General features: G+C 30.8%; 4 protein-coding genes across 8 annotated transcripts; all 4 read left to right on the top strand.

Annotated features, from left to right (window-relative positions):
• Positions 1-1,255: 1,255 nt before the first annotated feature.
• Positions 1,256-2,846, top strand: LOC133703761 (uncharacterized). Its single transcript, XM_062128403.1, has one exon. The coding sequence runs from the start codon at positions 1,489-1,491 to the stop codon at positions 2,551-2,553; it is 1,065 nt and encodes a 354-aa protein (XP_061984387.1). The 5' UTR covers positions 1,256-1,488; the 3' UTR covers positions 2,554-2,846.
• Positions 2,847-5,921: 3,075 nt separating this feature from the next.
• Positions 5,922-7,299, top strand: LOC133703277 (uncharacterized). The gene is made up of 2 exons (XM_062127739.1): positions 5,922-6,525; positions 7,014-7,299. The coding sequence occupies exons 1-2, from the start codon at positions 6,093-6,095 to the stop codon at positions 7,067-7,069; spliced, it is 489 nt and encodes a 162-aa protein (XP_061983723.1). The 5' UTR covers positions 5,922-6,092; the 3' UTR covers positions 7,070-7,299.
• A 3,770-nt stretch (positions 7,300-11,069) lies between these two features.
• On the top strand, positions 11,070-15,452 carry LOC133703093 (small ribosomal subunit protein mS79 (rPPR3b)-like). Of its 5 annotated transcripts, none has more exons than XM_062127512.1 (4): positions 11,070-12,388; positions 13,627-13,679; positions 14,412-14,835; positions 15,180-15,452. In XM_062127512.1, exon 1 carries the CDS (start codon positions 11,095-11,097, stop codon positions 12,265-12,267), a length of 1,173 nt encoding a protein of 390 aa, XP_061983496.1. In that variant the 5' UTR covers positions 11,070-11,094; the 3' UTR covers positions 12,268-12,388; positions 13,627-13,679; positions 14,412-14,835; positions 15,180-15,452. The 5 variants fall into 5 exon arrangements, with proteins under 5 accessions (XP_061983496.1, XP_061983495.1, XP_061983497.1 ...); XM_062127511.1 differs by having other exon boundaries at positions 15,137-15,452; XM_062127513.1 differs by adding an exon at positions 13,376-13,446 and having other exon boundaries at positions 14,412-15,452.
• Positions 14,050-14,839, top strand: LOC133703634 (mitochondrial protein import protein MAS5-like). The gene is made up of 3 exons (XM_062128251.1): positions 14,050-14,110; positions 14,412-14,547; positions 14,620-14,839. Exons 1-3 carry the CDS (start codon positions 14,050-14,052, stop codon positions 14,837-14,839), a joined length of 417 nt encoding a protein of 138 aa, XP_061984235.1.
• Positions 15,453-15,973: the final 521 nt, after the last annotated feature.

The raw sequence follows: 15,973 nt of genomic DNA, 5'->3' as shown, positions 1-15,973 counted from the left end.
AAATTCTACCTCAACTAGAAAAAAAAATAAAATTACAAAGAATAGAAAAGAAGTATAAAATCCAAAATAAACAACAAATTTGAAAAAAAAAAATCATAAAAATGGTCAAAACTAGGAGTATTGGTGAGATTTTTAATATTTAAAAATCCAACGGTCTATATAGTGATGTCATGAAAACTATATAAAAAACAACTTTCAAAAACTCCTGTAAAAAATTGAACGCAATGCAATTGTCGGATAAAAAATTATGATCATTTTAAGTTATTATTCAGGCTCATCATGACTATGACTTCTTTTAGGTCTTGACCTGTTCCAATGATTCATAAATACATCGGTTATGTCATATATAATCTGTTTTGAATAAATCTTCATCTAGTTATAACAAACCTACATAAAACGGTTCAGAATCACCTATTAACACAGAACCGTCTGCATCATTATTCTGGAAGCCACAAGAATGCAGCTGTTGCTGCTGAGTATGGAGAAAAAGATCATGAGCGAGGCATCATGTTCTCGGGCATCTCCACCACTCAATGAGCTACAACATCAGCTATTATCCAGTCTGGTGATTGATTGCATACGAATTGCTTGCTTAGAGGAGGTTGCAAGATATTGATGCAACTTTCAAGTGCTGAATTTCTAAGCTGGTAAAATCTGTGGTGTCCTGTATGGATGTAGCCTGTATATAAATTTGGAATTATTATTGAAATGGAGATCTACACGTTGCTCTGAACCAGGAAACATGGCCCATATAAGATCAGTTGATGACAGTCGCACAACTAGTTTTCTAGTATCAGCTCTCAAGACTGCTGAAATGTAAGAAAAAGAGGATCCATCCTTTATCAAAGGCAGGTGGCTTCACCATATAATGTCCTGCTAGGCTTACAACAAGGATGATATAGTGTTTTGTATTTAAAAAAACTTTTTAAAAAATGTATTTTACACAAAGTGGAATAGACACTCAACCACAAGAAAATAAAGTTACTCCTTATAAATTTCCTAACCTAATAAATTAGATTCTTTTTCTGTCACATCCATCTCTAACTTTCACGTTTGTGTTAAAAAATTCTTGCAAAGCAAACTCTCAATCATACGACCTTGAATTGCTTGTCTTTTTCCATGGACTAAACGCAAAGGCACATGCTTCTTGTCTCGAGATGGCTTGGTGGTTGGTTCATAGTGCATATCTGAATTGTTTCCGTATCTGACAAACACAAAGGACAAATTCCATGATGTGGGCTTTTAATCCATAGCAATTATAAACTCTTATCAGATAGGGATTGTATGGTTCTTGTACATAGGCAATTGCTAGGTCTTGTGAATTGATCAGTTCAGATGTGCTGATAAGATTGGTTTCTCTCTTGTTGATGTTCTTATAGAGAGCTTTAAGTTCAGGTCATTTACTTTTATGTGGAAAATGATTGCTGCAAACACCATAGTATAACTATGCTTTAGTTGCTGAAGAGATTACTTGAGGTAGATTCATCAATGGCCTACTATAGTTACAGCTATGAAGATGATTATCAAGGTGAGTACTATACCGGAGAGTACTCGATAACCCCTTATAATAGCAGCTATGATCCTTCCCCAGATCATGATTCAGTGGCTTATTCCAGCTACAACTACAATGAGCACCAAGTTCTTGCCTATGATCCACCTTCTTATTATGCTGCTTATGATCCTGTCTCAAGTTACTCAAGAACTGCTTACTCTGCATCTACTTTCTGTGAGCCTCTGTGTATTGAGTATGATCCGGGTCATTACTATAATGAACAGACGCGATTCATTGTCTCGTATAATGTCTCAGAGTTTAATGAGCCTGCGTACGAAGAATATGATCCAACTCCTTACGGTGGTGGCTATGATCTCGCTGCAACTTATGGAAAACCTCTTCCTCACTCGGCCGAAACTTGTTATCCTCGTTCAACGCCGGATCCGAATGTCTCATCACTGAATGGTTTCTCTTATGGATCGATTATAGCACCTTATGGAAAAGATGAAGTCAATGAACCTGCTGCAAAACCGCAAAATGAAAGCAAACCAATTAGCCCTCCTGCTATTGAAGCAGCGCCGGTGCCCGTGCCCCTTGAACTTAGCAACGGCCGTGGAAATTCTCAAGAGAAGTTGCAGAAAGGTGAAGAAAGTGAGGAAAAGGGAGTTGATCATCCTGATCCCTCGCCTGGCTATGATACCGGAATTTCCAATGGGTCATGTGGAGAATTTGGTTATGAGTATGGCATGCCAGGGCCACAAATTCCACCAGGTTATGGCTTGGAAGCAATGGACCTTTGTGAAAGTTTATTTGGTTACTGGCCTTGTCTATCTCGGTATGCTAGGAATGTCAATGACTGTCAAGAAGCTGCTGATTGTGGAAGCCGTGGGAATCAATGGAAAGGGACTGCTGATTATCTCTTCGGAAGCTCAAATCCTTATGGTGAAAGGGATGATGGAGGCAACAGCTACGGGAACGCTATATATGGCTATGAAAGGCACTATCAGGAGGAACCTCTCTACTATCAGGTTAAGTATGTTGAAGATTCATGGTCATCGTAATCATGTCGGGCATTCGTCTGTATATATATCTTCTTGAATCATTCATCAATTCCGTCCAAAAAGGTGGCTACAAAAATGGGTCTTAAACAATGGACCTTGATGATTTGCAAAAGCATCATCATTGATCATCACATCTTCAAAATCCAACAGTGGAAAAGTTGAGGTTGCTGTATGCATTTTCTTTGCTGGCTTCTGTAATTATTGCTGTGGTGATTGCTGTTTAGGCATAGGCCAACCAATTTTCCATGGATCACGAGAATTGTTATAATGGAAGCATTCATCATTAGAAGTAATCGATGGAAGCATTCATCATCATAAGTAATAGATGGTTCGACACATAGTTGTCATTCCAGGATTTACTTACAAAAAGTTCTGGCTTGTTAGGTAATTGGCTTAATTTTTATTAGAACACAGTTTTTTTTCCCATTTGAATCAGATTAATCAATTCACTAAAAACTTGGCCGAATCGATAGTTGTCTTTCTCACCCAACAACCTCCAAAAAAGAATTTCCAATTGAAATTTGGAGATTATACTGTTCATAATTCGACCTACATGGTCTTAATTGACGAAAAACAACTAATATAATGATAAAATTGGCTAAATATTTTCAGAAGTGAATCATTTGTCGAATTGATACAAATACAAGGATTAAACTATAAGTTTTTCCACAAAACTTGTTTGACATACAAGGAAAAGCATGGCAGACAAAAGATAACCTCGTAATATCCACCATGGTCTAAGCAGCAGTTTCTCTCCCTCTCCTTCTTTTTCTTAGCATTGCTGGCCGTCTGCCAAGTGTAAGCTTTGAGGTTGGATTCTTCTGCCTCTTCACACCAAAGAAACTCTTTGGTCTCAACCTCACTTGACTAGTTGCCAAATTAGCTAATTTTGCATTCACCACATCACCCCTTCCCTTTTCTTTATTAGTTATGTTGCAATCCATCTCTGCTTTGTTTTCTTGACCTATTTACCCTTCTAATGCACTATATTAGCGTTAAAATATCAATTTAATCTAAATTTAAAGAATATTGACTCGAAATAATTTGAATAGATAAATTTGTTTTAGATAGTTATCTTATTCTATGAGTAATGGATAAAATATAGATATTATCAAACCGACTCACAATTAGATGATATATATATATATATATATATCAATTTAATCTAAATTTAAAGAATATTGACTCGAAATAATTTGAATAGATAAATTTGTTTTAGATAGTTATCTTATTCTATGAGTAATGGATAAAATATAGATATTATCAAACCGACTCACAATTAAATGATATATATATATATATATAAATAATCATTGCATAACTCAATAAATAGAGTATAAATATTTAAATTCCTTACCTCATACTTAACTAAAATTCCTGGGATTTTAACTATAGAGCTAGTGCTGTTCATCCATACCCAAAACACTATGGATGGCACAATGTATTTTTTTATAATTAATTTGGGTCCTCAAAGTTTTATTTTATGCGATTTGATCCTAATTGAAGGCCAATTACTTCTAATTTCTTAGTCAAAGGTGAAATTAAAAGAATAGAGACTGGAATGAAAAAGATGTCAAACATGGATAGCGTACTAAAAGTTTCGAGAAATATACACCTTGGTATTTGAATTTTAAAAATAACACAAATTATATAATTTCAGTACCTTAATAGTTTTCCAATTCAATTTAGGTACAAAAGTTCATTTTTGTTCTTTTTTAGCTCCTAGTTAAGGAGAGAGAAAAAAATATTGTTGACATTGATTTAGGCCACAAAAACAATCAATATTTGTGTCAAATGTTTGTATTTGATAGGGGGTTCATATAAGATTTTTTTTTTACCTTTAAAATTCATGAAAAAAATAGATCAGAGCTCGGGTAGATTTTTTGTTCGAGTTGATTTCAGTTTTTAGAAAGGATTTTTTAAGGCTATGGATAGATTTATCATGATTTCTAAAGTGTTTTGGATCAAAATGGGTTGAAAAACATTAAACCCTAATTTTCTAGCCTCCACAATAACTGAAATTTAAGCAATTTCAAATGACTCATCGTTTGCCTCAGTTGATGACATGATGCAACAACAAAATGGGGCCTATTTGCACGAGAGGGAAGGCTTGCTTGGGTCTTAACAAAATAGGCTAGGCGGGCTAGGCCCAACAACATCTAGTATTTTTTTCTAATTTTTTTAATTAAAGCTTCTTTTTATATTTTTTTAAATTTATATTTAGATGAATACCCCCTTCTCCTTTTTATTTTATTTAGAGAGCCTCTTTTAAATGACAATTATTTTTAGTTATGCATTAGTTTTTGAAAAGGTTTTTCTAATTCATCCATAATTTTTCTTAATCTTTTTGTATAGATGAGCTTTATTTTGAAAATAATTTTTTTTATTTAATATTTTTAATATGTGCAACCTTGCATAATATGTTTTTCCTTTTATTTCATTTAATCAATTCAACGTGTGTGTCTATTTTTATTATTACTTGTTGAATAAAAAAATTTAGTCATAAACAACCGAGTAAATGTCTTTTCTTACAAGATTAAATATTTTGATTTACACATGTTTCTTGATTTTTCTAATTTTTTTTAGTTATTGTTTGTGATTTTTTTAATTTATTAACACATGCACCTCTCAATTTATTTAATTCCATGTATACACAGACCTTTTTATTTTCACTTATAATTTTTTTTAACTACAAAAATGTTTTGAAAAAGCCTATGTATAAAAAAAAATTTGAAAAAAAAATCTAACTCATGACAAAACACGGGTCAAATATCTAATTTAGACTACCATGGATTATACTGATAATGTATAACTCAATCAAATTCAAAACTTTATAAAACTCACTCGATACTATTAGGTTTTTCTACCATTTATAATATTTCTTTTATATTTTTATGTAGGCTAAAAATTATTATATCCAATAAAATTTAACAACTTAATGTGTGTGTATATGAAAAAAATAATACTATTCCAAAGGGGCAAAAATCAAATCTTGTCATATCTCTTATTGAGTAAGAGTTTGTTTATTTTTGTGTTTAAAAAATATTTTTTAATTTTTTTAATTTTAGATTATTTTTTTATAATTTTAAATCGTTTTGATGTACTGATATTAAAAATAAATTTTTTAAAAAATTATTTTAATACATTTCTATATATAAAACACTTTAAAAAAATTACACCAACAACAATTTTAAATACTCGCTAAACTCAAGTTGTTCTCGAATATCGAATCAAATCATAACAATAATAAAAAAATTAAGGTCATTCCAGTAATTTCTTACAATTATAATTTATTAATCCACTCAGAACTAGGTTTATCAATCAGGGGCAATTTGGACAACAGATTTTTCCGGGGCCTCAATTTGTACTGGTCCTGCGAACCCTTCACTCGCTCATCATCACCTCAAACGCGCACTGCCCCGTAAAACACAAACCGAAACGAAAGTTCTGAAACCTTAAAAACCTCAAACAACATCCATCTATTTATCTGTCTGTGTCTCTGAAACTCTGTCCTTCAGGTATAGCCATAAACCTTAACAATGTCTCTGACACAAATATCTTTCCTCCCTTTCTTTCTCTCGCTTATTTTCCTCCTCTCCACCATCACCACAACCACTTCCACTTTACAAAACCTCCTTCGAAGCCAAGGCTTACCAGGTGGTCTGTTTCCAAACAATGTCAAGTCCTACAATCTTGATCAAAATGGTCACTTAGAAGTGCAGTTAGATGGTCCATGCATGACTAAGTATGAGGCAAGAGTGGTATTTGACAGCGTGGTTAGAGCTAATCTTAGTTATGGTGGGCTTATGGGGCTGGAAGGACTTATTCAAGAAGAGCTTTTTCTTTGGTTTCCTGTTAAAGGTTTTTTAGTGAACGATCCATCTTCTGGGTTGATCTTGGTTGATATTGGTCTTGCTCATAAGCAGCTTTCTCGTTCTCTCTTTGAAGTTCCTCCTGTTTGCAAGCCTCGAGGTAATTAGCTGGTTAATAATTAATTAAACAATTTATCTTTGATTTCTCTTAATGGGTTTTGCTTAATTTATTTTAGTTTTGACTGGATTGATTTTGATTCTGACGGGATTTGATTTTGAAGAATATTTTCCTTCCATTCTGCAGTTTTTGTCTCAATTTTTTTTTATCATGATTCGGTGGCTCGAGGAGAAAGATGAAGAATAGTAAAAAAAAAAAAATAAACAAATTATAACCCTCTAATTCTGGATCATTAAAAATGAAGTATACATTTAACTTGATGTAATCAAGCAATTAATTGTTCATTTAATGAAAAAAAAAGAGGAAAATATTTTATTTTTATACATGGGATTTTTTTTGGGGGGCAAAATGCAGCAACTTTGTTTATTTTGAAGGAATAAAAGAAGAATTTCATTATTTTTCTTCTAAAAAACATTTTTTTCAGATGAATATTGGGAATCAAAATTGAGAAATAATGTGAAATATTGCAGAGGCTGATCTGTTGGAGAATCTTGGAAGGAAGATGGGATTTCAAGCTCAGAGATGAGAGCAAATTCAACTCCATCGATCAAATTGAGACAGAAGTTTTCCATTTTTGTTTCTTGTTTTTTTTTTTTTTTTTTTTGCCTGTATGGATGTTATATAGAGGGCTGTAAAAAGAAAGAAGGAAACTTGGGGGATGAAATCAAGGAATCAAATGACAAACTTGCGGGATTTATAGAATCTTATCTGTTAAATATTTAATTATCAATGAAAAGATATAAAAGGATTGTGATAGCCTGTTATCTTCCTATCTTTTGTTCAATTTGAAAGGAAAGGTTGTTGTCGACTGAAGAGAGGGAAGCCGGTTGAATATATAGGTTAAATTTGGTGCCCTATATACCTAAATTCATTTACTTCTTCGTATGATAAGGAAGAAATCTTGCTTCATTAATTCAGCCGGATATATAGTCTGCTTCTCTCTCTCTATATTTATTTTTTTAAAATTTTTTAGGTAGATTTTAATTATTATCTTGAAATAAAAAAAATGAAACAATGTAGATTTATACATGTTTTCGTGTACCTCTAGTTATGAAAATAAAATAATTCATTTAAAAACCGTCTTACAAATTAACAAATTCATTTTATATTTAAATTTTTTTAACTAAATTTTTTTATTATTATTTATGCATTTATTTTTTTAAGTCATGAAATATTACCTAAACACAATCTTAATAAATTTTAAACTATAAAATTAGAGTATACGCTCTTCATTTATAGATTTCTACTTTATTTTTTTTTATCGATTTTATTTAAAATATGGCTATTTAGACAATAGCCATAAAAAAAAGGAATAATTTTTGTTGAAATATGAAAAAAAATTAGATAAATTAAATCAAAACATCAATAAATTTTATATTGATTTATTTAAAATTTAATATCATCTGTATTAATTAGAAGATTAGATTCCAAACAAACATACGAATTAATAATTATAGAACTTCAACCAATGAATAAAACGGTAAAGGATCAAGTTAAAGTAGGAAAGAACATTTCAACTTCAATATTTGGTATTTATTGAGAGTTTTAGAATTAAAAACCTAATTTTGATTTGGAATCTGAACGGCAGCAATGAAAATTGAGTTACAGTTCGGTGAATTTAAAATAGGAACAAGGTTTTGCCAGTTTATGGCAGAAAAGGAGGCATGGAGTTGTCGAATTTCAACAAATGGAATGATTGTTAAAGGAAAATAAATAATAAATACAATTAATTAATTAGAAGAACGATTGTCCTCGATCCAAGTGTGCTCTTGCTCTTACTATTTTTGTGATTATAAAGTGTTAACCAGCTTGGCTGAGCAAGAACTTCCAAAACCATTTCACATGCACAAGGCTAAAGAAATATTTTATGAATGCGAAATATTTTTATATTGAAAGAAATTATATGGAGTCCATAACGTACGGTAGTTGCAGTCTTGTTTTGTCTTTTATTTTGAACTTAGTGCCTTTGGGGTTTTTTTGATTATTATTGCATTATTATGGTGGTTTTTTATTTTTATTTACGGTGTAAATCATGTTTTTAAAAAAATTAAATTTTTTTATTAAAAATTAATTTTTTATTTTTAAATTATTTTAATGTGTTGATTTCAAAAATAATTTTTAAAATTAAAAAATATTATTTTAATACATTTCAGCATGAAAAATATTTTAAAAAGCAACCACAATCATACTCCAAAAAAATCCTCTCCCTCAATACATTCTATATTCCTCTTCAGTCAAGTCTTTTCCTCACATTTTTATAATATATTTATTTGGGATTGGGGTAATTTTTAAATTTTATTTTTTTAGAAACACATTTACTTTGAAAAATTATTGAATTAATAATTTTTAGTCTTTTTAATAATTTTAAAATATTGATGTAAAAAATAAAAAAATAAAATTATTCAAATATATTTTTAATCATAAAACATATTACTCCATAATATTAAACACATTCTTAGTTTTTATTTCAAAATTTATTTAGCTTTGTTGCTGCATATGGTTACCACAATGAAAGAACCATTTTAACAAAAATAAAAATAAAATAAAATAAAATAAAAAAACTTAAGTTGTTGAGCCAAATCTTAAAAATATTTTTATATTATTGTTTTAATACATCAACTCAAATAAAAAAAATTAATCATGTTCAAGCAGTAAATACTTACAATATATAAAAGAAATAAATATCAAGAGGAGATATATAGAAACTTATATCTAAATCCATCAAAAAAACAATAAAAATACTCTCTTATTAAAAAATAATTTTTAAAATTTCTTAACTGCAACCTTGAACTTATTTTTTCATTAATTTAACTAGATAGAATGAATCTGATGATATGCATAAACCACACTTGGATGTTTCCCTTGCCCTCAATCTGGGTAACTAAACTAATAATTTTCGACATTCCTAGAGATCAAATGCAGATTTAAATTTTATTTTCTTATAAATAGAACGAAGTTTTCATAAATAAATAAATAAACAAAGCATTTTACTGCACATAGATTGACAACATTCACATCATCATGGTATCAGATTCTCAAAAGTTTCTAGGGAAACTTAATTTTTCCAAAACCCTATACTTCAGTTTTTGCTGAATCTAACTACCCAATAGAAACTTCCCGACTTCCAAGTCCTTTAAAGATAGAGAATAATTCAGGTACCATGGAATTGATTTCGTCACAAGTACTTAACTTTTGTTAAAGATTTTTATAAAATCTTCTTAAATAAAATAGATTTTATTAGACCCAAAATACTTAGATTTAACAATTAACCAAGTTTAAGATAATGTGATTTTGACTAATATGCTAGATCCAAAAAAAAATTGAACTGAACAATCAATTAAATTAAAAAAAAATATAGGTTTGGAGAACATGCTAAATTCAAAAAACTTGAATTTAATAATCAGCCAAGTCCAAAGAAACACGAGTTTGGTGAACATGTCAGATTAAAAAAACTTGAATATTATCAAGTTTTAAGATTATATGCATGATCTTGAACAATCTTTTACAATATAAGTATTAAGGACATGATAAACTATCATGACTCTCCATCTAGAATAATCATTCATATTTAGATAATGATTTTTCTATAATAATAGATGCATACAAGGTCTCTTAATTAAGAGACCTACCATATATACTTACTATTTTATTAATGATATATAAAAGATATTTTTTTACCATATAATTAATTTTTTACCTAGAACTTTTAAAAAATTAGTTAGGATTTCTAGTTACCATGAAACTATAAAAAAACTTCTTATATTTTTATTTTTTTATATGTCCCTTGCAATATGACTGAAGAGAAGAGATGAATATATCTATGAAACAGTTTTAAAGAGATATCTTCTTTATTTTTATCTTTTCTGTTTTAAAACAGTAACCAAACAATTCTTTATCAAATTACTTTTGTACTTCTCCTAGAAATTATTCATAAGAAGTAAGCCAATTGTCAGACTAAAAACTTTCTGCTTAAAGCTTAAATTTTAATTTTTCTTTTATAATTACCTTTTTTTGTGTGTGAAATACGCTCATTATCTAAATGTTTTCAATAATAATAATAATAAAAAAAAATAAAAATAATAAAAATAAAAAATAAAAATGGTTAACGTCAATACTAAGAGAATCTTATGAATACGTTGATAAGTAGAAACTAGAAAGTAGTTGCTTTATGAGAAAAAGATAATATCAATGTTTTTATACAAATTATATGTACCAAAATAATAATAATAATAATAATAAATAAATAAATAAATAAATAAATAAATTATTGGTAATAATTTATTATTTAGTGGATTTATTTGATATTTAATTATTTAATATTTAGATTTAATTCAGAAAGACATGGTTAACATAAAAAGATTGGTGTGAGCTCAGTGAAGTTTAAGCTCACTCCAATTTTTTTTTAAAAGGTAATACCTTTTACTAAAAGTAAAAACAAACGACATGCTTTCAGTGAAAGATGAAGCGGCAAGTCGTCTATTTCTTTAAGGGTCATACCCTACAAGCGCCCCCCCCCCCCCAAAAAAAAAAACAAAAGGACAAAAGAAAGGGATGTCGTTTCTTTCCCGCCTTCTCCGCCGCGCATTCTCCACCGCAGCTACTGCTGCCACAACCATCACCTCCGACGCAGCCTCTGACACCGCCAAATCACTCTCTTATCTAATCTACAAAGAACGTAACCACAAGAAACTCGTCAAGAAATTCAAAAATGCCTCCGTAAACGAGCACTTTCGCACCAAAGTTGCCATTTACAAAGAAACCATTCGCCGTCTCTCAGTTTCGAGGAAATTTGACTACGTAGAAGAAATTCTAGAGGACCAAAAGCAATACAAGGACATATCAAAAGAGGGTTTCAATGCTCGTTTGATTTCTCTTTATGGCTCGGTGGGCATGTTCGATCACGCACGCAAGGTGTTTGATGAAATGCGTGAAAGACAATGCGCTCGGACGGTCATGTCTTTAAACGCGCTGTTGGGAGCTTGTCTTAGTTCGAAGAATTTCGATGAAGTAGAAGGGTTGTTTAGAGGGTTATCGAAGGAGATAAAGATTGAACCAGATTTGATTTCGTATAATACGGTCATCAAGGCATTCTGCGAGATGGGTTCATTGGATTCGGCAGTTTCGTTGCTGGATGAAATGAAAAAGAAGGGTCTTGAGCCTGATTTGATTACTTTTAATACACTTTTACATGGGTTTTATGCGAATGCAAGGTTTGTTGATGGGGAGAGGATTTGGGACCAAATGAAGGAGAGGAATGTTGAACCAAACATAAGGAGTTATAGCGCCAAGTTGTTTGGAATGGCATCAGAGAAGAGAATGAAAGATGTGGCTAGGGTTGTTGAAGAAATGAATAGCAAGGGGATTAAACATGATCCCTTTAGTTACCATGCTTTGATTAGAGGGTTTGTTAATGAAGATGATTTTGACGAAGCTAAGCGTTGGTATGGCGAGATGTTGAAAAATGGGTGTAAACCGCATCGTTTGATTTTCGAGACATTGATTCCTTTTTCTGTTGAGAAGGGTGATTTAGCTTTCGCTTTTAAGCTTTGCATGGATGTTATCCATAGCAAGTTGGTTGTTCAGGAGGCGTTGATACAAAGTGTCGTGGATGCATTGGCTAAGGAGTCAAGGATAGCAGAAGCAAAGGAGCTTGTTGGTCACGGGGAATCAGGTCGTGCCCATTCTTATAAGTTGAAATTGCCAACGCCAACTTGCAATGCATAGACCTCTCTGGTTTCTGTTTTTCGTCGGGTATAGCTGCAGATGTCGAGGAAAGGAGGGTTTTTTGGAGCTAGGAGTTAGAAAACTCACAAACTCGTAGCTTGGTGATGCTTTTTGATCAGTGGTACTCCCCACTACTTTCTTAGTTTGGTCTTTTCTTTTTTCTTTTTTCTAGCTGCAGTGGTAGTCAATCTGTGTCCTCACTTCTGATCTGCATATGCATGCTTCGTTTTCATTTTATGTCAAGTTTGTAACCCTTATGTGTGAAAAGGCTCTCATTTTATAATTAAAGGGATATTACATTTACAAGGAAAAAAGTGATAAAATCAACAAGAAGAACTAGACTCTTTGTCAATTCGGAATTATTATTAGAATTCATTTATGATCGCGTGCCCTCTAATGCATGATTGTGATTATACTTATTTATAATAAAAAAAGTTATAGCTTTTTATTTTTAAAAAACATCATTTTTTCGTTCATTGTATTAACTTAAGAATTTCTATACACGGTGTTTTAGGTTTCATCCTCAATTTTAGTGAGTAGTTACGTGTAAAAGATAACATCAATGCATTGGACAATCATTATTGGACTTTTTTTGTAACAATTTTTATAAATTAGATATTGAACAATATGAAATTATTAAAAATTAAAGTAGTAGTAATAATAATAGAATGTCCTAGAGATAATTACTAAAAATATTTAAACATTTGAGGTGAAAAACAGGTGTTTTACACTGTTCATACAGTAAAGCACTTAACCCTTTTATTTTTTTCATTTCTTTTCATTTAATTTAATCCTCTTGTAGCTTTATTAGATGAAACTAGTTTTGAAATTATTGTAAAACTACCAAATTAAAATAATAGGACTTGAATGTAAAATTCAAAGAAAATATATGCCTAATTTAAAATTCTTAATAGTTTTTATTCTTATCCAAAAATTTATTTTATTTATTTTTTTGTTTTTAATTTTGAAAAAAAAAGTCATCTAAAAATAAAAGGGAAGAAAAAATGATCAATTCCTTATAGAAGATTTTTATTTATGAAATAACTATACTATCTTTATATAAAATATAACACTACAGAAGTTTGGTTATTTTTTTTTTTTTTTTTAGATTAATGTGGGTGTTCGAACTAGTTTGCGTGCGCTTCAACTAATCCCATGAACTTTGAAGTTAATGACCATGTAAGTCTCTAGTGACCCTAAAATTTGTAAGACTCGAACTAATAATTTCTAGAAAACCAAATCTAGAACATCATCAATTAAGCTATATATCTCGTATTTTTTTTCTTCATTTCTCCATGTAGAAGAAGATTGAGATGTACTCATGGGCTTTTTCTTCTGTCTTTTGTAAATGACTACCAGGCCTCCTATGGTGACTCCTACGTTGTAGCCTCTGGAGATGGAGCGAGAGACGAGTTGGGTTTCTTTTGATGATAGTTCAGAAATGTTTTCATTTTTTTGAATTATTGATATATTTTTTTCTTAAAGTTGGTTTTTTTTTTGTTTGATTCTTCTTGTAGAATTGGGGTAGTTAGGATTTTGATTCGGTGAAATTTAGGAATTAAGGTTTTTGGGCTAACAAGGGATTTTTTTCTATATTAAGTTAGGGTTTGTTTGTTACAGTGAGTTAAAATTTGTAATTAACGATGCTTACTAAAATTATATTTTTTTTTCTGAGATTTTCTCTAAATTTATGAGGAGATTAAAGAAAATGTGGTTAGATAGAGGTGTATATTTCCTTTATTTTGTCTTAATTTATTACTGGTGGGGGTTGTGTGGAAAAAAATGTCTTGCATGGCGATTTACAGCAGGAGTAAAGAGGAAAATTCACAGAAAAAAGGCTTTGGTAATTATTAGGAATGGAAGGAAGAAAAGAGGGAAAATGAGTGTTTCTTAAGATAAGATTCTCTAATGGAAGATGACATATGCTAGGATGCTGAGAGAGGAAAAGGGAAGAGAAACTTTTGGTTTGTATGATTATGCAGCAGAGGGATATAAAAAAGATGCATTATTTTTTAGTAGGCAAATGGTAGTAGAGAGATTAGAGTTTTGTTTGTGCTTGTCTTTGAAGTTGATGCATTATTTTTCAGGTATTTCAATATCTACCGTAATTAGTGTGCGTATTGAAATTTAATTTTTTCACGCAGGTCTTGGTGATCCACAAAAAAGAGCAGTATATGACCAATATGGTGAAGAGGGTTTAAAGGATCAAGTACCACCACCTGGTGCTGGTGGTGCTGGAGCTTCATTCTTTTCTGCAGCAGATGGGCCCACATCATTTAGGTTCAATCCTTGAAATGATGATGACATTTTTGCTGAATTTCTCGAGTTCTCAAGTCCATTTTGTGGGATGAGAGGTGGCAGTAGAGGGATGAGAGGAACAAGGTTACCAGGTGGGATGTTTGGTGATGATATCTTTAATTCTTATGGTGAAAGTGGAGGGTCAATGCATCAAAGTGCTCCTAGAAAAGCTGCTCCAATTGAGAATAAGCTGCATTGTAGTCTTGAAGAGCTTTACAAGGGAGCTAGCAAGAGAATAAAGATATCTAGGGAGACTTTTGATGCTAGTGGGTGAGTATTAAGAATTTCCTTTTATGTTAATTACATTTCCCCTTGGTTTCTATCTGAAGTATAGTCCCTTCTAGTTTGAATTTCTCCAAGGGGTTTCTGTTTTTTTTTTTTATATCAAATTGAGCATCAACCTCCCATTTGATTTTCAATAATCCATTGCCTGCTGGGATTTACTTGGTAGATTAAAGAATCAAATGCATGTTAAGAAATGTTCTTTTAATGTTTTTTTTTTTTGCCAAATCTCTAGTTGCTGCTGCTAGATTATTTCACCGAACTTGTACTTTTCTTGTTTTGCAACAAGCTCGTGCCGGTGGAGGAGATTCTAATCGTTGACATGAACCCAGGTTGAAGAAAGGCACAAAGATCACCTTCCCTGAGAAAGGGAATGAATAGCAGCAACATGTTATACCAGCAGATCTAGTCTTCGTTATTGATGAAAAACCCCATCCCCATGTTCTTCCATGATGTTAATGACTTTATCTGATGCTAACTTCAGAGTAGAAGGATTGAATCAAATCTCTCATGGGACCTTGAGATCAATGTCAGAATGTGGTGCATCTACCTTGAGATCACTTGTTATTTATGGCGTCAGCTTATGATAGTTTCTGTTTTGGTAATTCTACAATGCCTCCTCCCATAACTTCAGAGTACTGCGTTTCTTTTTTCTTTTTACGTTAATTTGTTTAAAAAACTCAAACTTGAAGCAATTAATTACAAGTGAGTTCAAGTTGGTCAATAACAAAACAAAAAAAAATGTTAATTAACATTAATAAATTGTGATTTTGTTCAAAATAAAATAATATTTAAATAAATATTAATTCATTATATTAAAAACAAAGTAAATTAAATTTTTAGATTAAAATATATGTTACAGTCCACATTTTAAATATTAGACAAGATAAAAACTATTATTATCACTACAATATGTTGTTCATTTTTATTTAATATCTACCATAAACTATGACAAATTATTCAGTTCAATACACTTCAAATATTCATCAAACATATTAAACATTACCTTAATGTATTTTATATATATATATATATATATATATATATTACAATTTAATATTTATAGAAAATCTTTAAATGTTTATGCCACATCGATAAAAGATTAATATAAACAATTTAAGTATAA

The sequence above is a fragment of the Populus nigra genome, chromosome 9 (assembly GCF_951802175.1).
Source record: "Populus nigra chromosome 9, ddPopNigr1.1, whole genome shotgun sequence".
NCBI lineage: Eukaryota > Viridiplantae > Streptophyta > Magnoliopsida > Malpighiales > Salicaceae > Populus > Populus nigra.
The sequence above is the reverse complement of the archived record's forward strand: the minus strand, read 5'-3'. Positions and strand labels throughout refer to the sequence as shown.